At 39.5% G+C, this 22,227-nt stretch overlaps 1 protein-coding gene across 2 annotated transcripts; it reads right to left on the reverse strand.

The window, feature by feature from the left end:
- Nucleotides 1-46: 46 nt before the first annotated feature.
- On the reverse strand, nt 47-22,071 carry LOC110069202 (kinesin-like protein KIF12). Of its 2 annotated transcripts, none has more exons than XM_089279411.1 (25): nt 21,826-22,071; nt 21,034-21,618; nt 20,349-20,483; nt 18,635-18,713; nt 17,278-17,402; nt 16,907-16,982; nt 16,339-16,403; nt 15,834-15,924; nt 15,229-15,367; nt 13,117-13,208; nt 11,480-11,549; nt 9,193-9,276; nt 7,749-7,867; nt 7,146-7,250; nt 6,878-6,958; nt 6,345-6,459; nt 5,645-5,696; nt 5,118-5,189; nt 4,402-4,456; nt 4,241-4,293; nt 3,600-3,787; nt 3,018-3,164; nt 2,354-2,438; nt 1,069-1,340; nt 47-505 (listed from the first exon to the last, which is right to left on the reverse strand). In XM_089279411.1, the coding sequence occupies exons 2-25, from the start codon at nt 21,171-21,173 to the stop codon at nt 390-392; spliced, it is 2,556 nt and encodes an 851-aa protein (XP_089135537.1). In that variant the 5' UTR covers nt 21,174-21,618; nt 21,826-22,071; the 3' UTR covers nt 47-389. The 2 variants fall into 2 exon arrangements, with proteins under 2 accessions (XP_089135537.1, XP_020632347.1); XM_020776688.2 differs by having other exon boundaries at nt 21,784-22,071.
- Between the last annotated feature and the right edge of the window lie 156 nt (nt 22,072-22,227).

A 22,227-nucleotide genomic window follows, 5' to 3' on the forward strand; every position in this document is an offset into this window, starting at 1 on the left:
GTCCTCGTTTCATTTGGTCTGCCGTATAGCGAGAAAAAAACAACAATTTTTTTTAACACAACGGATGCGTATATCTTTAATCTTCAAATAAATTTGATATAAACTTAATATCTTCATTTTCCTCTCTATACATCAGTGAAGAAATAAGTGGAAATATACTTAAAGTAAATAATTTTATGTACAGAAAATATACAAATATCAACTATCCTAAACGTAAATTACAATTCTTCCTCCCTCTTAAATTCATAACATTCCCCATCCACTGTTCCATTTGCGATAAATAAATAAAAAAGAAATGAAACAAAGTCCTGAACATATACATCAAGATTTCCACGTATGGTGAATATGTGGGTGCTGTCCGGGGGGAGGAGTGTAAGGGTGGGTGGGGGTCATCTGGGTGGGTTGTTGTTGTATCTCTTCTGAGCCATAAATCTGTGGTATTCTATCTGAGAGTCTAACTGCTCCAGTTCTTGCCTTGTACGTTCAGCAAGCTGGTGATTTCCAACTGCAATGAGAAATGTGCATGTCACGTTAACACACCGCGACTGGCATTTTGGTGGTCACGCAAAGCTACATTCAGTTTACAAGGTTCGTACGACATACATGTAACGTTCTTACGTCGCTTAAGTTTTTTTGGTCACGCAAAACTACATTTACAAGGGTCGTTTGACATAAATGTGACGCTGATGCACCGTGACAGACAATGAATGGCTTCAATCGTTATTGGTCAAACGACGCTACACTTACCACGTTTGAAGGAGGCGCTTATCTACAACTTATGATAACCCCCCCCCCCCCCCACCTCAAATATAACTGTTTTTCTGCAGTCCTCTTTTGCTGACAACTTAGGCAATAAAACCTCGGTCCTTCTACTTTGTCCAGTAAGATGGCCTCAAGGACAGATTTCTCAATATTTCGTTATTTACAGCAACAAGACCACCAAATTGATTACAACAGAGTGCTTTTCTGTTTCGGTCGCTAATAGTGTGTTTTTTAAAACTAAAGTACACTAGTGTTATTGAGCTGGACAAACATTTGTCAAGCATCCATCTCATTCAATACACGTACCTAGTGCAGGGTCGTACGTTGAAGGAATGCCATTATCCACAGTCCACCCAGTGTTTGGATGGCCACCGTAACTTATCCCATCTATGTATGCGTTAGGCGGATTCACGTGTTCTACAGGGCCACTTTTGCGATTCATCTCATTGTTATGTGAATTCTTCCCTTCGTTTTCCTTGGTTTCTTTGGCTTTTTTTTCCTTTTGAGCGGCAAACATTCGAGCGTAGCTGTTAGCGGCTTTTTGAGGACGCTCGCTCACAGGAACCGATCTCTTCTTTCTGTTGATACATGAAAAATACGATACCAGAGTATTTCACAGTGAGATAAACGTGCAACAACTAAATAGTGTTATATAGTAGCAACGCCCCAAAATACAGGGATCTTAACGTGCATAAAATTTGTCAGGGAAAATTTGTCAAGGATGGTCAGTTTGCCCACCCTTGACAATGACACAAGCAATTCCGTGCAGAAATAATGCTGGGGGAAGAAGACCCGAGTGTTTAAATCCATACAATGGCGCACTGTGTTTGGAAAGTGTGACATGTCCTCGATAATTAACTCTTTGGCTATGTTAACCCTTTGAATACTAACTACGCATATATGCGTAATTAATGGTCGTGCTCTTTGTACCACTTGTGACGCCATCAATTTAAATGTCATCAGATATTCTTGAGAAGCAGATAGTAGTACTAGGCTAGGCCTTTCCGCACAATGGTCACGTTTAGATATCGACGACATTCCGACGTCGCAAATCGAAAAACAACGTTATCAGTTTTGGTGCAAAAACGGTGGTAAAATGGTCCACAACGCTTATGATTGATCAAGGTCCATTTCTAGGCTTCGCCCGTAATTAACATCCAACTTTTCACTGCAGCCAGAAAGAACATACATTGCAAAAGGTAGCCAGTGTGAAAGGGCCGAGAAAAACAGAAAGGAAAGGGCCAACAAACAAAATTGAGAACGGTTAATGGCAAAAAAAAGTCCAAATTTTGGCTTATGCGCATGCCCGGATTGAAGTTTTGCTCAATTTTGTATCTAATCCTCGAAAAATCTCTCCTTTTTGTCAAAAAAGCATTTTATGCCAAAACTTAGGCTTATTTAGCGTCATGGCAGCTAAAAAAACCTGACTAAACGGTTAAAAACGGTATTTTTTGGCGAAAGTTTGGTATTCAAGGGGTTAAGGAATTTTCCCTTCACCTACTTGCATAACCGAATATATCTTCAACTTATACGTTATCTTGATAGTAACGTTGAAGACAACAATCTGCTGAGAGTTATATCTGGTACTTACGTGCTAACTGTAGGTTTTGCCTTGTGTGAAGGGTCTGGGCCAGAGCGAGCCTGCGGTGCTTTATGGTGAAAGTTGTTGTTCGGCTCTACAAATGAATCAAATACAACATGAATAAGAGGAAGTGAGCAGCAATAGCAATGGAGTAAGATCTGAATCAAAGGATCTAGAATTTCGGAAACTCCTCGGTGTGACGCGAGAATTGCAGGATAATCGGAGAATAGCACTTGCAGGAGCGGCACAAAGATTTCCATCCAGAGGAGAGAGTATAAAAAAGACGTGAACTAAACGCAGCCCACTGAAATCGTGAAAATTTAACCAATGGATGATTGAAGTCGGGGAACAGATCAAGACCCTTCAGCCAAAATCCTTTTTTTTTTCTTTTTCTGCCAGTGAATTAACTAACAGTCCTAGCAAAGAAGTTGCTAAGCAACCTGAAGCAACATGACGTATCCCTATGACGTCAAGCTGGCGTAGCAAATTCACGGCTGAGCCTGTCCTTGGGCAAATTACAGATTGGATAACGGAAAGGAAATCGCAAAGGAAATCGTAAAAATTACCGAAGATTAACGAAGCTAAACCTGGGCGCATTTGTTCGATCAACTACTTGGTGAGGGACGACCTATGGGTTACAAGTTATTAGTAACATATCAAGTCCAGTTCTTACGAGGAGCCACTTCGCGATGGGGCACTTGAGTCTCCGGTATTTGCTGCCAGCCGCCCTGCCCAACAAAGTTTGGGTAAGGTCCGTTCTGAATTGGCGGGAATTTTGTGACTGAGTCTGACGTGGCGCGATGTCGATCCTTGGATTGCACTGAAACAGGAGTTAAAAAGAAAACATTTGAGACGTATACGTGGGCACTTGCCTTGAAAATGTTCAGTTACTTTTTTGGCAGACAATTACATTTAAGCTTACTGCGCTCGACTCCGGATCGAGCGGTCTGGGTTCGAGTTCTGGCGGGGACAATCTGCTGTGTTCTTGGGCAAGACACTTTACTCTCACAGTCCCTCTCTCCACCCAGGAGTATAAATGGGAACCGACGAATTTAACGCTGGGGGTAGCTCTGTAATGGATGAGCATCCCATCCGGGGGGGGGGGGGGGTAGAAATGCTATAGAAAATGGGATAATCTCCGGCCTAATGAGCCACTTGGCTCGTATAGAGACTTTACCTTACATTTAAGACTAATCCTGTGATTTGTGTTTACTTATCGTTGCACAAATGGCTATGAAAATGACTTCTCTCTTACTTGGCAAAGAATTTCTTCTTTCTAGGCGGCTCGGTTCCGATGCGACTTGCGCGGGCTGTGAACCAGCAGAGTGGCCTGGGAAAGCGTTCATAAAACGCTCCTCTGGGAGTGAACCGGTTCGTTCAACACCTCTTAACGACTCCACACCAGATAAGGTCCTTAGGGACATCGGCGAAGATACGATCACCCTACATATGCAAAAAAGATTTTTATTTTACTTATTTCTAAAAATATTAAAAACAAACTGGCAAAGTTGACTAATATGAATAAGACAACTTGTTTTATACAATTGCAGGTTTAAGCAGAATTTCACTAATACTTGCAACAATTTCCTTCAAGAAAGGAGGCGGTGCTACGTGCATGAGCGAGCACAGTGTTTCCTTTATTGAAAGAAGACTTGCTTATGACATCGATAAAGTGAAGAATCCATTTAAAAAAGGCGGGAAGAAAAAAACAGAGAAAAAGTGAAGACTGTGTAGTGTGGTGAAAATTTTACTTCGGGTATCAGTAAATAAAATAAAACGTTATGTCAAAGCAACTCGTCTTTTTCAAGCTTTCATCACTGGATTAGTCTCTCGTAGAGTTTGTATGACAAGCAGGTATGAAAAAGCTTGGGCTGAAGTGACCTCTATTGAACTAACCTTTCTAACTCTTCTAGTTTCTTGGAAAGCCGATCATTTTCTCTTGACAAAACCTAACAATCGACGAAACAAAGAAGGTGATTGATGGCATCTCTGTTTTAGAAAAAAAAGCCCCGTGTCACAGCCAAGGCAGTGTCAAAATACATGCAGCTACTACTTACCATTTGTTGTCTCGAAACTTCTTCGCGACTTTGGACAAGTTCTACGTTTGTCGTTCTGAGAAGAAGAGAAAATGAGTTTTTTTTCCACAAAATAACACATACTCTATCTACGCTTTGTGAAGGGTTGACATAGCGAGACAAACGAGTAACAAACTGTGTACGTGTGAGAGAATTGCTTTACAAACACCGTAGTGTTTGCCATTTCAATAGAGCCAATATCTCTTTTACACCAATTGAACACGGTTTGGTAAGACAAAGTTTAAAAAAACCCGAAATGAAGTACCAGGACAGTGGAGTCTTAATGTTACGAGAAGGAAAGAAATGAGTGAGTGAGTGGATGGATGAAAGTGGACGGATGGAGGGACGGAGGGACGGAGGGAGGGAGGGAGGAAGGGAGGGAGGAAGGGAGGGAGGAAGGGAGGGAGGGAGGGAGGGAGGGAGGGAGGGAGAAACGGAGGGACGAACGAAGGAGGGACAACAGGAAGGACGGAGGGACAAACGGAGGAATGGAGGGAAGGACGGATAGAAAGGGGGCCAGAGGGAGAGACGGAGAGACGGAGGGAAAGGAGTGGGTGCAGGGGGCCGGAGGGACGTACGGAGGGAGGGTTGAAGGGCCGGAGGGACGGTGAAAGGGAGGGACGGAAAAACGGAGGGAGGAAGAGAGGGCGGGACGGAGAGACGGATGATGGATGGATGGATAATGTACCGTGCCTTACCGAAGATGCTCGTTTTCCAACATGTATTCTTGCAGCATGTCGTACAGGCCAGAGTTTGCTCCAGCAGCGATACTACAAACAGCAACGAGCAAGGATTAGTATGATGAGACAAGAATCGACATACAACTACGATCATCAGTGACACTAGCTATAAAGCTTGAAAGAAACCTGAAACTAGTAGTTTACTAAGATAGAAAAACGCCAAAGAGATAATAATAAACTATAACGGAACAAGGATGGTTAAGGATGGAGAAGATTAACACGGATTACAAACGACAAACTTGAAGAATTTAGGCTAAACTTTTCAAGTTGCAGAAACCATACAGAGCTCCTTTCAAAGGGATCGCGGAAGATTTGACCCACAGTAACGCACTAGTAGCATTAACAGGCAGTTGCTTCCGTAGATTGCTAAGAACTTTTCAATGAGTAGCATTACAGTTTGTTCTATCTATCTACTCTTGTGACATGATATACATTCCAAAGTGTTCCCTACACACTTTCTGTTGCAACAAAAGAGCATCTCTTACTTGGCAGTTGTGAGTCTCTGCTGCGAATCTTCAGGGACTTGTAGCTTTTTAACTGAAAAGGAGAACAACACAAATAAGACCTCAACGAAGAAACAAAGTGACGTTATGAACTCTTCAGCAGCTGTAACCTTTGACATTCTCCACATCTGTTAGAAATAGAGTAAGCTGCGAAAGCTGTGCGTAAAGCTTATATTGACCCATGCTTAAGCCATCACGCAAGCAAGCAAGCAAGCAAGCAAGCAAGCAAGCAGGCAGGCAGGCAGGCAGGCAGGCAGGCAGGCAGGCAGGCAGGCAGGCAGGCAGGCAGGCAGGCAGGCAGGCAGGCAGGCAGGCAGGCAGGCAGGCAGGCAGGCAGGCAGGCAGGCAGGCAGGCAGGCAGGCAGGCAGGCAGGCAGGCAGGCAGGCAGGCAGGCAGGCAGGCAGGCAGGCAGGCAGGCAGGCAGGCAGGCAGGCAGGCAGGCAGGCAGGCAGGCAGGCAGGCAGGCAGGCAGGCAGGCAGGCAGGCAAGCAGGCAAGCAAGCAAGCAAGCAAGCAAGCATTTTCTCTTCCCGATTCCGAACGGAGATTCATCTTTCACAAGTCGCGGTTGGGCCCTTGGGAAGGTGGTAACGGCTTTTTTCTAGATGACATGTATAACGGAAATTAAACAACAGTTGCTAAATGCTTCATCACGCGAGAGAATTCAATCCACTGTACACACCTGGTGGTGGCGAGGGAGGAACAAGTTTCGGTGTACTGCCATTCTCTGTCCCAGTTGTTGTTTTACTCTCATTACTTGTTAGAGAGGTTTGTGACTCGCTGCTTGGTAATCCCAGCTATATGAAAGAGAAATGGCAAGTAAACACCTTTCCATACCGTCGAATATTTTCATTTAGATTCTTTTACATTTCGTGGGTAGTTCTGTGCAAGTGAAGGTTTGAAAAAGAGAAAATATAATTACACTTTCCGATTCTTGCTAAGCCAATCAGAGTAAAGATATCGCTGTTTCGTCCGATCAGGAACAGAAAAGACAGTTCGGGATTTTGGTCAAGTGATTTTCCCCGCGCTTTTCTGTGCTTAGATGTTTTCCCGCGCTTACCAACGGACGTGCGTTATCGCTTAGAGTTCTGATTGGTTTAGGGTACTTAAACGAACGAACCAGAATATTACAACAGTCTTGACGTGTGCTTTAACCACGGAGAAGCAGACAACAACAAGTTTCACCTTCAGTGCAAAAGGTTTTCAAAGTATTACCTGTTGGCGGAAGTAAGAATTTTCAGTCCTTAACAACTTTATTTCCCGCTTAAGGCTTAGGATCAGTTTTTCTTTGGGGTCCTGAAACATACACATACAAAGAAAAACTTGATCAGTGTCAAATTCTTCTTCAAATGTTCAGTTTAAGTTGAGACTGCAAGAAAGGGAGCAAAGAAATTGTCTTGATAAAAGTGTAAATTCTCGAAACAAGTATCACAAGAAATTATGCAGACAATTAAGAGGAATTTGTACGTTGAAATAAACCTACCATCTGTACCACAGGTTTGTTTTTTATTCTCTTGGCTCTGTGAGCGTACCGTAAGGTGTTTAAGGTGTCCTGCACCACATAAGAAGATGGCGAAATACATGCGATCTGAAATTCAACAGAGAGGAAATATTAGCCCCTAACTAACCAAACGGGGGGAAAGTATAGTAATAAGAGGGTATGAAAGGTGTTTGATTGATAGCTGAGAATTCGTCCAAATTTTAACTGTCAGCTCAGAAATGACTGTTCCAGTCAATGATAGTTTTTGGACAGAAACTATACTTAAGAGTGTCTGGAGCGGGATGAATTTCAATGGATGAGATGATATAGTCTTTAGAGAAGACTGATGCTGCACATAACTTGGAAAACGCCGAAAATCTAACTAATAACTAAGACTCAAACACCCCAATCGAGACACGCGAATTAATATGAATTGACAGGGTACGATACAAAGAGCTTTTTAAAAACTCTTGGCTGATTCCCAAAAATTTTACTTGCACGAAACTACGTTTTTTAAGCAGTTGCTTAGGTCCTTTTCCCCCGTGGGAAATGGGCCCGGAAAAATGTTCAAAGTTAACTTAAACCATCTCAGATCTGGGGGCTCACCATGAGGGTGATACCATCACCACCCAGGCTGTCCGCCAGAAGCTTGGTCAGTTTGCTGTCACGGTAAGGTATGTGACTGTTCTTTTTCCTTGGGTCGCTCAAGGCAGAAATACAATTCCCTGTAACAAAACAGAACAAAACATTTGAAATCAGGGAAAATAATTTAAAAGGCTGTATGACGTTATCCTTTCCCGTCAAGACGGTGCATCTGTTCAGTAACAGATCACAAAAGACATCAAAATGTGGTAAGAACAACAGTGACACTTTTTTGTTCCCTCCCCATTTTGACGTCAGCTGTGACTAATTACTAAACAGACGCACGGAAACATGGAATCTATTGATTATACTAAATTCTCTTGGCCGATGATACAACACACTGATTTTCTACGCCTTCTTAATGACCCGCCCAAATACACAAGACCAGCAGCAGCAGCAACAACAACAACAACAACAACAGTGATAAGCTTAACAACTAGATTCCATGTTGTTTCAGGGCAGCTAAAGCACTGTCGCATTTTTCGTTTAATTCAAATTGTAGGAAATGCTCAAAATACTTGCTGTGGTGGCGTTACCGCAACTGTTGCGTGAGATAGTTTTCTTCTCTTGTTCTCAATGATCACGACACAGAACACGATCCAAGATATTCATTTCAGAGTATTTTACATAACATAATGTTCACTGTAAATTGTGGGCACTTCACGATTATCATAATAGGAAACAAAAAAAAGCTAGGAAACTGTCAGTAGCAAATCGTGTAATTAAATTTTATTTGATAGAGTTAACAAATTCACAACCAAAAAGATATTCAAACAATTTTAACAATTTGTAGGAAACCAGAGTACTTAGAGGAACAAAGAGATACAACATTGAGATATTGTGTATGCTAATTACGCCAAAACAGTCAATTTTACGTCGGCCATTTTCAGATCTTTCTCAAGGAACTTTCTCAAACTAGTTTAACTAAAGACGGAGATTCGATATGTACCAAAATTCAACCAATCGGCGAAAAAGCTCAACTTTGAAACTAAAGAGTCTTAACATTATGTAACAAAAACAAAATGACATAAGTCGTTCACGCCGAAGCACACTAAGGTATGCATTTATTTAATTAACCCTTGCTCAGCGTCAATAAATCTTAATAATAATGCCAATGCCTCAAACGATGTGGATGTAAGACAACTTAGCATGTACTTCAGCTTAAAGCGATTTACACAAGTCGAGTAAAGAAGTCAGACTTCAACACGTGGAGCTGGGAAATCGTTCAGTTTGACGAAGCGAAACACTGCCATAGAAACACACTCCACAAACTGCAACCGTGAAAATCCACACGTACACAAATGAATAAAAATTCATTACTCGTTTACACATCAGAAAAGATCTGTTTACCTTTAATTACTTTCCTACTCGAGACACGCCACGACAATAAAATGCAAAGCAAACTTACCCAACGTCAACAAACTCTTATTGATATTCTGCGACTCGGCGAACGTGCCTCCAACAGACTTGGTTTCTTTGACGCGCTCGCTCCCTGTAGAAAAAACGTTAAACACAAAACGTCTGTGACGAAAAGAACAGCTAAAACGACGTCTTTGGTTGTCAAGCAACAAAGAAATTGTAACTATAGTATTCTAAGAGATAACTGACCTCGTGCTAGAACACAGTCACGATGGTTCACTATGAATCCACGAACAAGAATTTCTCACGAATTTAGCTGCTTAAGTAGTTTCAAATATTTTTCAAAGTGGCATAAACTCTCCGAAAAGACAAATGTTCACATAGTTTATGAAGTGCGTGGTCGTTTACATTCGTGATGTCGATAGACGAAAGCAAAAGAGACATCTGCATGTTAGAAAAATGTGTGGCCTCGTTCGTTTCGGTCAGTTCGCGTCTAATTCCCATCCAATCAGTTTAAGGATAACTTAATACTTACAAATACACTCCTGCGCTTGATAATTTGGTGCTTTGAGGTAAAAATAGGCTAAAGATTAAAGAGCCAAAAACGATTTGTTCACTGTTTGGCGTACTCTTACAAAATTAAATGAATTTTACATATTTGACAAAGCGATCGTTCAACCGTACAATCTGACTCAATGAAATTTCATTAATGCAAACTCAAACAAAAGGTTACTAGTGTCAACCGGAATGTTGTCTAAGTCATCTTGTTCAAGAATAATCATTTATGGATATCTTATTGAACTGCGATATTTATAACACAGGTTACTTTTGAACAACGCTGAATTGCGACGACTTTATTGACCAAGAGAACCAAACACGTCGCTGTCCTGTCTTGCTATGGGCATGATAAGAATTAAGGAAAGGTAAAGATACGAGGCATTTCTGTACAAGTTCAAAGTTCTCGCTCAAGTGGTTTTTCACAATGTGGCAGGTGTTGGTTTTGTTTGGTTTTTAACACTCTCTTAACCTATATAATTGCAGGTCGATACTATTTCTAAGAGATTACTCGACCTCTGAAAAAAAAAAAGCACAGCATAGGAGGAACAAACATAAAACATAATGCATAAATTTGCGCCCACTGACACGTCCAGTTTTTGGCGCAGCCATCTTGTGCGCGCGGCTTTCGCGCCTCGCTTGACAATCAGTGATATATATACCCAGCCTGTTTTTCTTCTTCAGTCTCCCAACTGTACAAACAATGAAATAAAGTTTGGAGGCTTTGTTTTTGTACGAGTTGACCTGAGCTCGATGTCAAGCTTTGGTTTTCATGTGTTTCAATCTTGTCTGCTCACTTCTATGTGAGTTGCTTGTGTTTCTTCCATCTTGTTCCATCATTTTAGAACATCCATCATTTACGTACTAAAAGCAATACGAAATGTTCGCTTCCATATATATATCAAACTGGACGAGCCCGAGGATAATGTTACCAGTGTAAGGCCATTTAAAATCGATAAAGTGATTCAAAACTTTCTCAATATGAAAACAAAGCGACAAGGTCTCGGTTCACTTACTTCTAAGACAAGATTCTCTAGCTTGCTGTGAAATACCATGTGAAAGAAACTGCAACTTGAATCGCGCAAAAGGGATCTCTTTACATTAATACTCGCTTTTCTGTGGGTTTTTTCTTTGAGTTTTCAAGGCGGAAAAACGTCATTTCGCGTCCGTGCATGACATGCTTCGGATACCGCATAGACGCGTCGGATGTAACGATCAAAAATTCTCCTCTCAAGTATGTCGGCGATACGTGGGAGGCGTGGTGGCCTCGTGGTTAGTGCGCTCGACTCCGGATCAAGCGGTCCGGGTTCGAGCCCTGGCCGGGGATATTGCGTTGTGTTCTTGGGCAAGACACTTTACTCTCACAGTGCATCTCTCCACCCAGGTGTATAAATGGGTACCGGCGAATTTAATGCTGGGGGTAACCCTGCGATGGACTAGCATCCCATCCAGGGGGGAGTAGAAATACTCCTGGTCGCTTCATGCTACAGAAATTGGGATAAACTCCGGCGTGATGGGCCACTTGGCTCGTATATAGACTTAATGTCGGCGATACATCAAAGATGCACTGTACAAATCTCACTAAAAAGGGGCTTTCTGCGATAGCTAACAAATAGGCAGAGGATCGGTCTTGTTCTGGTTGTATCAGCCGCGCGCACGAAAAAGCGGAAATTTTCACTCTCTCTTTTTGCAAGACAACAAGCCAAGAGGACACTTCCATGTGATGTGAGTGAACTTTCAAACAAGATTCACAGTCTCCTAGTCTGTTTTTATTTTCTTACCTGCTAAATCCACCAAGCTCAACTTGCCGTGTTTAACAACGGGGTAACCAGATTCGTCTTCCGGGTCGTTCTGAGAGAAAGACGGAAAATGCACTCGTTACTTACATCAGCAAACAACACTGAAAACAAATCCCCTACGCATTCAGTAGAATCACAGATAATCCCCAACGAAAATTAATCATTTGTGAGCAATGTTGACAATTTTTTTTAGCTTTTTAGCTCGTAGAATCTCCGCTTATTTTCGCAAAAGGGCAGGCCACATCCAAACCTACGTTTTAAAGAAATTTTGAAGTCTTGACACTTTTAGAATTAATAATCTTTTCTTGCGATTCGTCAACGCATTATGTTTAGAATTGGTTTCAAATTTCAAGTTTCCAAATGAAACGTTCATTGCATTTGTAAAACATTCACTTACTGTTACAACTTACACAAAAGCCTTGTTATAGAACTCAAGTTTCACAAACTGGCTGAAAATTATTCGATCTCAAAATTGCTCGTTCACGTCTCTTCTGTCGTACGCCCAAATAAAAACGATCTTTTATATTTGCTCAAGTTTGTTCTTCATTATGCGTTGTTGTATTAGGTTAGACATTTTATACAAAATATCTCCATTTGCCACATGTAATTTACTTAGTCGTCTAGAAAGAAAACACATTCAATAAACTTTCAATCAGATATTCAATCTATATCCGACTAAAAGAGCGCTTAAACTCTTGAAAAAGTACGACAATTAGAAGTAATCTAAAACGGGTCCGTTTTCAGCTTTTTTAAAAGCTTTTAAAAATGTAATTTTTTAAAAAATAAAAACATATGATAGCCAAACTCAGAAAATTGTGTAGGAAGAAACAAACAAATAGTATTTTAACGTGATGTAGTTAATTGTTTCATTTACAAAAAGAAAATGATTGTTAATTTCGAAGATATGACACAAATTCAACAACTTAACTACAGCATTTGTTTTCGGAGAAAGGTATATCTCTTAACAGCTAATTAGTTTTCACAAAGATGAAGACATTTTTTTAGTATCCGTTAAAAGCAATGGTGAAGGTCAGTATAACTCTCCCCAAAGTGGATCCTCTTTTGGAACCTCCAGGAAAATGAAAACGAGAAGGGATTAAATAAACAGTCTGGAGAAGATCAAACCAATTAAGAAGTTAGATCAAGATCTACTACAGTGTACCTTGCCCAAGATCAAGAGGAGAGAAAACTAAATGAAGCATGCTCCACGGGGTTTCAAAAGGGCATACAGCAATTTGAGCTGACTTTTTTGTTTAAATATTATTTTTGCAAATTCAACAGATAATAATTTAGTTTGGAAAACCCAGTTCGAAACATGCTGCGCTATTAGAATATTGCAACATTTCAAGACGTTTGTGTGGTTAAGTGTCAAGTTTTGCCACCTAGCATCTTCAAAGAGCATGTAAGTTCCGTTCGTTTTTGCCACAGTAACTGAATGGCACAATTATTATCCATTTTATTATATCTATACGTTTGCTACTCCCAGCGTCCCAGGTAGATGCTCTGTGGACTTGCCACGCAATCTTTTTTACCCTGAACGTTTTTCAGACTAAACATTTTTGAGATTCAGCGAACGATCAATTAAGAATAGATGGTCCAGCAGAGGGAGTAGTACTTACTGATTCAATATCAATGTAAACTGTAAGCATACTGTGACTTCTGCTGGAATGATCATTCATTAAATGTGAACCCACTTGTCGATTACTCAATCCTGAAAAAGAATAAAAAATGTTTACAAACATGTTGACTTTAAGGGGGTAGGATACCCTCAAATGGACCAAAAAGTTTGTTTAAATATGGTGAAGAAAGATCAATTGTGTGCTATTGGGCTCAAGAAGAAAGATTAAATTTCTAGAGTTTTACTCAAAATGGTTGCTATGGAAACCAGCCACAGCCTTTTGAGGTAGTGTTTTATAGTATTGACGCCAACACTTCCTGCTCTTTTACAAAACTAGATTTGACTGTCAAATAAGCATATCGTGTAAGTTTCTGTTTTGTTCTGTGCAATGAACCTAAGTTTTGACAGTTAACTCTTATTTTCAGTGCTTTTTACAGGCTTTATTTGCAAATAACCTTATTTTTTACCACACCCAGTGGACAAATCATCTCATGTCACGTGACAGACCTTAAAATGTTACGATTTTTTTGGTTTATAACATCACAACACTATTGGTCTTTGATGAGCCCAAGTTTCGGGAATTCTACTTAAGAACCTTGCAAAGTAGAAATGTTGGCGCGAAGTCAGTCGGTACAAAAGTAAACTTTTGAGAAAAATGCACTTTAAGTTTCTTACACAAAGCATTAAGCATTTAACGAGCCACAAATAGCAGGGGGGGTGTGGATTGGATCTCGGGGGAGGGGGTGCAATGGTTGTTCTATTTTGTAGAAAGTTACCACAGTTGTGGGAAATATTCCTTTTCATAAGGGAAATGAATGAGCCTGTGATGGCAATTTGAGGCAAAGCTTTTAACAAATAATTATACCAATCAAGTTGTGCATGTCTTAAAAGTTTTTTTCTAAATAGTTTTGTTCATATTAGTTAAAAATAATCTATCTTTTTGGTCACGTTCTTATAGTAAACAGTCGTTGCTATGGCTGTTGCTACGTGAAAAAACTTATACCACTGTGTACTTTCCTTAAATTTCACACTCATCTGGAAGGAAATTCGGCAAGATCGTTTCAGAGTTTTTTTGACAAGTCGTCAAGGGTCTTAAGCCTGGTATTTCCAAGAAATTGAATTTTTCATGAACATTGCCATATTTTAGGGTATCCTACCCCCTTAAAGCTTGTCAAACATGGAGGATGAAGAACACAACTACTGTTGCAAAAGATTAGAAAAGAAGTGTGAGTGCAGCAAAAAGTAGGACATAAGAGTTTAACATTTGACCATGGCTTGAAAAACAATTGAATACCAGTTTGCCCTCAGGACGGGGACATTGTGTTGTGTTCTTGGGCAAGACACTTTACTCTCACAGTGCCTCTCTCCACCCAGGTGTATAAATGGGTACTGGCGAATTTAATGCTGGGGGTAACCCTGCGATGGACTAGCATCCTATCCAGGGGGGAGTAGAAATATTCCTAGTCGCTTCATGCTATGGAAACCGGGATAAGCTCTGGCCTGATGGGCCACTTCGCTCGTATGCAGACTTTACCTTACCTTACCTTGCCCTTGGGTGAAGCAGCTCTCAAATTTTGCTCGTTCTGGGCAAGAATTAGTTTACTTTTTTATTCTTACTTAGAAGAAGACTTGCCTGGGCCTTTGCCCATTGAGTGAGTGAGAATGAAATGTTAATTGTTCAACAGGAAAATCTACTTGTCTGGGATGACCATACGGCACTTTTTTAGAATCCTACTGCCTACACTGCAGAATGTAGCTTGCAAATGGAGAAACAGAGGAGTGTAAGGGAGGGGTACTACTGACACAAGGGAGGTTGCCTACCCCCTAGTCACTCTCCTCCACCTGCCCCACCTTTGAGATCAAAGACTGAGAGGGAGTAGTATCAGAAGAACTTGACCAATAGTTAACTGAAATTTATACCAGTATACAAATTCTCCTTACTTGTCTCCAGAAATTTCTTTATAGTAAACAAGTTGGAAGAATTTGTTAGTACATCAAAACAATTTTCCCAGGGTGGCCATTATCATAATTCTCATGAAATGTATGCCTGATTTTGTATTGATATTCTAGAGAGAAATTAGAAGTTGATCATACTATGATGGTGTGACCATACCTTCCTCTAACACAGCTGTAAGGTCATCCAGTGCGTCACACTCCACAAAAAACAAGTTTTCTACATAGAAGCCTCTGTCCCTGGCCCAGCGCACAGGAAGGGAGTCTCTTGCTCTGGAGGGGTTGAGTAGATCCTGCACCTGTTATAAACAAAGGATAGCATTTACAACTATTTTTTAAACACTTGTATCCACTATGATGTAAATAAAATTGTTGATAAATTATCCAATCAAGTTGGGGCAAGTACAAAAGTTCATAGTTTTGGTGAAATATTCTCCATTGTGTTTTCCAGAAAATATCCATACCCCTCCCTCCCATCCCACTGGAATTCCAATTTTGGATCTTTAAAACTTTTGGCTTTTGATCCCCCCTGCTTCATTGATGGAATTTTCAAAAACCCTCTTTTAGGTTGGGCATGGACATTTTCTGAAACCACAACAAATGAATCCAACAAATAAATAAAACCAACCTTCACGTAAACATGGTATACCTTACACTTGGGCAGATACACAATGCTACCTTTAAAGTTTTAATGTTTTCTTTCGTGAAATTACAATATAGTAACTACAACTTAACATGTACAAATAACATTTGAAAGGCTTGTACCTTTTCATTATACACTTCCAAATACGAAGCTTTGAGCGTATACACAACATCTGAACGATTATCCATTAGCTCAAATAAATAATGGAAAGACCTGAAACAATAAAACAATAATCAAATAAAATAATATTAAGCTCCATACTTCCTGCACATTATCAAGATTGCAATATTTATTTTTTCACACATTTTTAGTGACACTCCCCCATCTTACAGTTAACTTAAAATGGGGGACTGTCAATCAATACATGTACCCCACTACATACCACCCATACCTGATCTCAGACTTTAAAGTCATTACAGACCTAGAAGGCTAAAGTGACAACCTTGAAACCAAAACATAAGTGGTCAGAACATTGGATCTTAGAGTTGTTAAATCCATGGAAAATCCCAAATGGAAAAGCCGACTCCAGTTTGAAAATTACCACACTACATGCAATAGCCCCCCCCCCCCCTTCCCCCCACTCAACTCACCCCTAGAGTACAATCATTGTACATATGAGATACAAACCTTTCAATCAGTCCTTGCATGTCTGGATCAGGAATAAACTTGTCCTTGTTAGCCACAGGGCCTTCCTGTAATGTTCAAATACAGTAAGTTCATGTTTTCTTTATTATATCTATGATTGTACATATAGTTAATCAACTCAGTTCACATAGGTCAACTTGAAACTTTCTACAGTAGGAAAAATTAAAGTCACCTCAAATGTAACTGTATCTTAAGTAATTAAACTGGTAAGTCTGGTCCAACCTTTGGGATAAAAAGAGCTTGATGGCTCATCAGTACACAACCTGTGAGCAGTTAGTTTCTCCTATACGCCAAACAAGGGAGAATTCTTGTTAAAACCGCAAGTATGCAAAAGTACTACTGAATGGTTTGAGCTTAACAATTTATTAACTGACACCATAGTCGTGTATGCATCACAATGAACAAGTTCTGCCATCTGATTGATTTTCACTGTCTGGGTGGCCCTGGTTTCAGTAAACGAACTGCAAATAAACTTTGAAAAACTGCTGTCCTTTAATAAGTTGCCTAAAGTCCATTGTATCACAGTATTTATACAAGAAAAAACATTTACCAGATTTAGTGGGCCGGTGATGGTGTACGTCTTCCCTGATCCAGTCTGACCATATGCAAAGGCTGTACAGGAATACCTGAAACAACAAAAAGTTACATTGTTAGTTTCTGAGTTTTACTAAGGACAGTAAAACATCTTTAAAAGTAAATTATGCCTTCTTGGACTCTCAATTTCCTTTGCGAGGCTAAGAAATTCGTGGTCTCATAGAATAGTAATTAGTCTTACTGCCCAGAAGGGTCTTGAATTTGAACCATTTGGGATCCTAAGAAAGGAAGAACGGCCATCCCTTTTAGAAGAGAAGGGCAATTGTAGAAACTGCAGATAACCAGGTAGATTTACAGATTTTCTAGTAAACCCCCCCTGGTACCAACCCTTCTAAAGCCATCTCCACCAAGTGTTTAATGCCACATCCTTCAAATATCTCCTCCTGTGAGGTCTCTTCACCAAATGCTTCATTGAAAGTAAAAGGCTTGATCTGGCCAAAGCTGTTGTCAATCTGCAAAGAACAAGTCTCCACACTTGAAAGATTTGCATGTTATGCATATACACTAAAACTACTTAAGTAGTAGAATTTTACTGTATAGTAATCCAAATGCTAGCTGCAATCTGATCGGCTGTGATAAGCCATCGTATCCTATCAGCCATTAAGTGCGCAGTGGCTGTAGGTCGTCTGAAATAGCAACATTTTATTGTTTTTCTCAAGTTTCAGAGTAGCTGATGTAAATATTGCATGTGAATATAAGGAAGAGCTGTAAATTACCAGTAGTGTCCTTTCTCTGTAAGAAGCATACTGTAAATTTGTTGTATGTAATGTGTAGATTGTAATGTGTAGATACGCAACTCTGTAGACTGTTTTTGACTGTTTTGTAACCATGGTCTAAGTTAAATTGTAATAACATTAGTATAGGTAATCATATGGTTTCGAGTTCAATTTGGAATTAATTTGCATGAGTGAGTTTTTCAAAAAGCTGAAATTGCACGAGCTGCTTCAGTGAGTGAAAAAATTTGCTTGGAGGAAACGCCAGAAAATCTTACTTGAGGCCATTTTTTCTCATTTGAGAAAACTTTTTTCAAAGTTTCCGCACTAAATTTTCATCATCATTTTATGTGATATCATTGGCTTAGAAAATTTCCTATTTTCTTTTAACTAATCACAATCTAGAATTGCGATGTGTAATTTGCACTGGTGTTACACTTTTAGCACTGGTGTTACACTTGAACTGCACTGCTCTCAGCCAATCAGAATCGAGTAATTTTTTCATGTATATTATTATTATTGTAATTGTTTGAGCAATTAAAAAAAGAAAGTTTCAGAGGAACATTCACAAACAAATGGATGATTTTTTTAAATACATGCATTTGTTGAAAAGAACAAAAGAAGGATATGCAGGGTTTGTTGATGTTAAAATCTAAAAAAAAAATATTGTTAAAATATCTGATGCATGTATTCATAACTGCAAATATCAACCAACAATTCAGTCTCTCTTGTTTTTATTAATGGAAATTTCAAAGAAATCTGGATAACTGAATGTTTGGATAACAATGAACCATAAAAATTCAAATTAGTCCATCATTCAAAGTATTGAAATTTGATGACCTATCAGTTTCTTCTACCATATAACCTTTAGTGAGAGTCTGAGGTTATATAAATCCCCCGCCCCCCCCCCCCCCCACTAACACCAGAACCACATTCGCCATGCACTCAATGAAACAGTAGAGATAACTCACCCAAACTGCTCCATCACCTGGCAGCTTGATAATGTTCTTGTCTCCTCTTTCCTTCTCAAAAGGATTTAAAGGACGTGCTCTAAAAATGAGAGACAATAGTATTATGAATGAAAGAGGACCGCCTAGGGTAAAAGACCAACACACAATAGTGTACATTGAGAAAAGTGGTAGGAGAATTGGGCAAAAAGAAGGGTACTTTCTTGCATAAAAATAGCCTGTCATATAAATGCAGGTGTATTTTTGCATGCAAGTGAATGCCACATCTTGGATTCAAATTTGGAAGAGGCTTGGGACAAGAAAGGCATTCGAGGGAGTAGGAGTGGGGCTTAAAGAGGAGTAAGGGTGAGGGGAAGGAAAAATACCTCCTTCCATCCCCACCCCCTCCCCACCCACTTTTCCTAATATAGCATCGCATTGAATCTACTTGATATGCGCTTATACCGATAAGTTGCAAGTGCACCTTGCACATGCGCAACGCTTACACTGCAAGCTGGCTGGCTTTAGTTATTACGTGAAATTTTGGTGACACTTTAATTTACTGAATTTAGTGACTTTTCTCAAAATTGTTAATTAAAATTAAAATGCACCAAAATTTAGATCATCCCTAAATTGGAGTGAGTACAATAAGAAATTCCGCTATCTGGTCAGTTTCACACAATAATGCTATTTGACAGTCGATTACGACATGTATCAGATGTCTCCTGCACATTTCAGTCATTTCAGCTTGACAACTGAAGTGGATCCTTTGCTAGTATTAAATTTTGCATTCCCATGTGAACTCTGCAGTTTCCATGTTTATAAAGAGTTTAAATGAAGCTATTGATGTTTATGATTTTATCACATAAATGTTCTATTGTCATCGTAAAAGTTTCAAATACCTTAATTTGCCAAAGTTTCAGTTCACAAAATCACAAGAATTTAGTGACTTATGTTACAAAATTTACAAAAAACTGCCAAATCAAAGTGCTGCTTAATAAGGATTTTTCAAAATCATTTAAGTAATGTGTCGGCAAAATTTTATGTAATAAGGCAGGTCCCCTTGATGGTGAATCCTTTCTTGCCTTAAGAGGGGGCTGGGAAGGGGGAGGGGCAAAATATTGACCCTTACAAAGAAAAATTATGTCTAATGCACTTCGCGAGAAAAAAAGTTAGCAGATACATGCATACAGAGGACCATTTTTGACAGGGTCTTTAGATCTACAAGTACCGAAAGAGAAAGTGTTTTCCCTTAAGGTCAGAATGTACTTTTAGAGTGAAATTAGGTAATTACAGGTGGTAAATCAAATAAAATTAAATGAAAACTCACAATTAGGTAAATCATTAAATTAAAGAATATTTTTTGCAGATGATGTTCAATAAAACAGTCAACTTATTAAAAGATTTTTTTTCCATAAAACTTGTGTTATCAGCCTCAATCTTCACTGATACATCAGCTGGCTTGATTTGGTCTTGGAAGATAACACGTCCAGAGTCTTGATAATTCATATCACTTTCAAACCTTATAAAGTAAATAATGATTTAATAGTCAATCATATTATTTCATCAAAACTCAAGTGAACTTCGTGATCTTTGAAACTGTGCGGCGCAATTTTTGATAGGCCGCGACAATTAACCAGATCAAACATATGAGGAGGCAGTCACGACAAGTTCGAAATAATAACCTTCAAAGATATTAGCGAAATGTAAACATCCGATCTCAATTTAATTTACCAACCTTGCCACAACACGGACGTTGTCCAAAGCTTCGGTTTCGCCATCGCTTTCTGTAGTTGTTGTTGAACGACTAGATAACCCTGAACCCAAAGTAGAGGAGCGAGAAGATCTTGCCGAAGTCGATTCGCTTGAGGCGCTAGTGAAACAAATGTAAACAGTGTTTTCATGTTTTTTCATTTTACTTTCAAATGAGGCCTTACTAAATTGCAGAATTTCTTAGCTATTCGCTAATTTCCTGCATAGTAGGGTAGATAAAAGAGTAGGCGTTGAGGCATACATTTCGAGACCAGTCAGCTTGAAAAAATTTAGCCTTTATATTTAAGCAACGGTGTTGTTGTTGAAGAACTCCAGCTGCTTTCGTTGTGTTAGCAATCATATCTCGATAAACAAAACTTAAGCTTATGCAGCTGTGAACCAACGCTAAGTTTAAAGAAAATAAACTGTAATTTTTCAATGACATCTCACACAAAGGAAACTTGGTGAATCTAAAAAAAAAATAATTTAAAAATAAGAGATCATGCGGGCAAAAAATGCCTACCATTCAGCAAAAATTCGAGCAGTTTTTTCCCTGACAAGCCCACGATTGATCACAAAAAAGAAATTAGGGGTACTGTGATTAATAAAACGTCTACTTAATAAACATATTTTCATTTAGTACATAAACGTTCCAAAACTGATTAACTTACCCGTTAACCGATAGAGTATCGCTTGGCGAGTCCGAATCGTAGAATGGCGACCTTTCCCCCGCGGAGGTTGTGTACAACTCGCCTCGAATTTTGCGGGTATTGTACGAATTCGGTTGTACCATCTCATGGCTCTTCGCCATGCCACTTCACGAACAATTATAACAATTAACACGGGCCATTAAACACGGAAGGAAGATAAATTTGTCTTGAAAACCAGCTGAGAAGATTTCAACGTGGAATATGCATCACCGTCGATTCTTGAAATCTGATCCACTTGTTTGTATTATTGACGCGCTCGTATCGTCAAGTGTTCGTCCTTTGCAGGCCTCTCTGTAGGCAGAGGTTTTACTAGCGAGGCAGAGGTTAAATCTTTTGTTTACTTTGCTTGTTAAACTGAAATTTTCAGCTTCCGTTAACGTGAAAAGATGATGTCAAAGCTGTGTGTTCTTCAAACGTGTCGAGCGAAGCAGGTTCGCGTATAAATCTCGTTTCCTGCGTGCACGCGACGCCGTCGATTCAACTTCGTTTGAGTCTATTTCCTTAGAAACATCACTCTTCTTAGAGTGACGCAGTCCAACACAAAGCCTGCAAGGTGATAACAGATTGCCAAACTCTCAGAAATGCTGATTAGCTACAATAGCAAGCACAAAAACTGGGAAACGATATCTTGGGCGGAAATTAGCAGGGCCGTTTCACGTGCTAAAATAATCACTCCCTTGGGCAAACACAAATGCGCGAAAATTATCTTACTTATGTTGTTGACAAACGCACACAAAAGACTTGTGGCGTTACCTTTGCAATTATGAATACCGAGTACAAAGGATGATGCACACAGCTCTACAACAAAAGCACCACAACTTCACTCTAACAATAGCCGGTATCACAATCACCGTTACCATAGGAACACATAGTAGCTGCAAAGCGTGGCCAAACAAATTAGTTTCTTTTGGAAATCTCTGTTCATTGGCGGTTTGAAAAAAAAATACACATTTGTGCAATTTTGAACTTTGGATCATCGTGACTTCTCGTGGAATGGATGTAGTCTTTATTCTATTTTAATACCATTTTAATAAGCAGACTAAATCAACTAGTAAGCCAATTTTATTTCCTTTTAAGTTGATTTTGTTTGTTTTGACTAACCATGAATGACACTTTAAAACAGGTTAAATAACACTACATTCTTCTCGTTAATCT

Source organism: Orbicella faveolata, unplaced genomic scaffold (genome assembly GCF_042242905.1).
Source record: "Orbicella faveolata isolate gen_17 unplaced genomic scaffold, um_ofav_v1 contig_47, whole genome shotgun sequence".
Classification (NCBI taxonomy): Eukaryota; Metazoa; Cnidaria; class Anthozoa; order Scleractinia; family Merulinidae; genus Orbicella; species Orbicella faveolata.

Bases quoted from the DNA above. Each gene is read 5' to 3' on its own strand.
- LOC110069202 (XM_089279411.1), bottom strand. From the start codon at position 21,173: ATGGCGAAGAGCCATGAGATGGTACAACCGAATTCGTACAATACCCGC. The intron at 2,439-3,017 runs GTAAGAACTGGA...ATTCATTTGTAG, and splicing joins CCATCGCGAAGTGGCTCCTC to AGCCGAACAACAACTTTCAC. The intron at 1,341-2,353 runs GTAAGTACCAGA...ATGTATCAACAG, and splicing joins GCAAAACCTACAGTTAGCAC to AAAGAAGAGATCGGTTCCTG.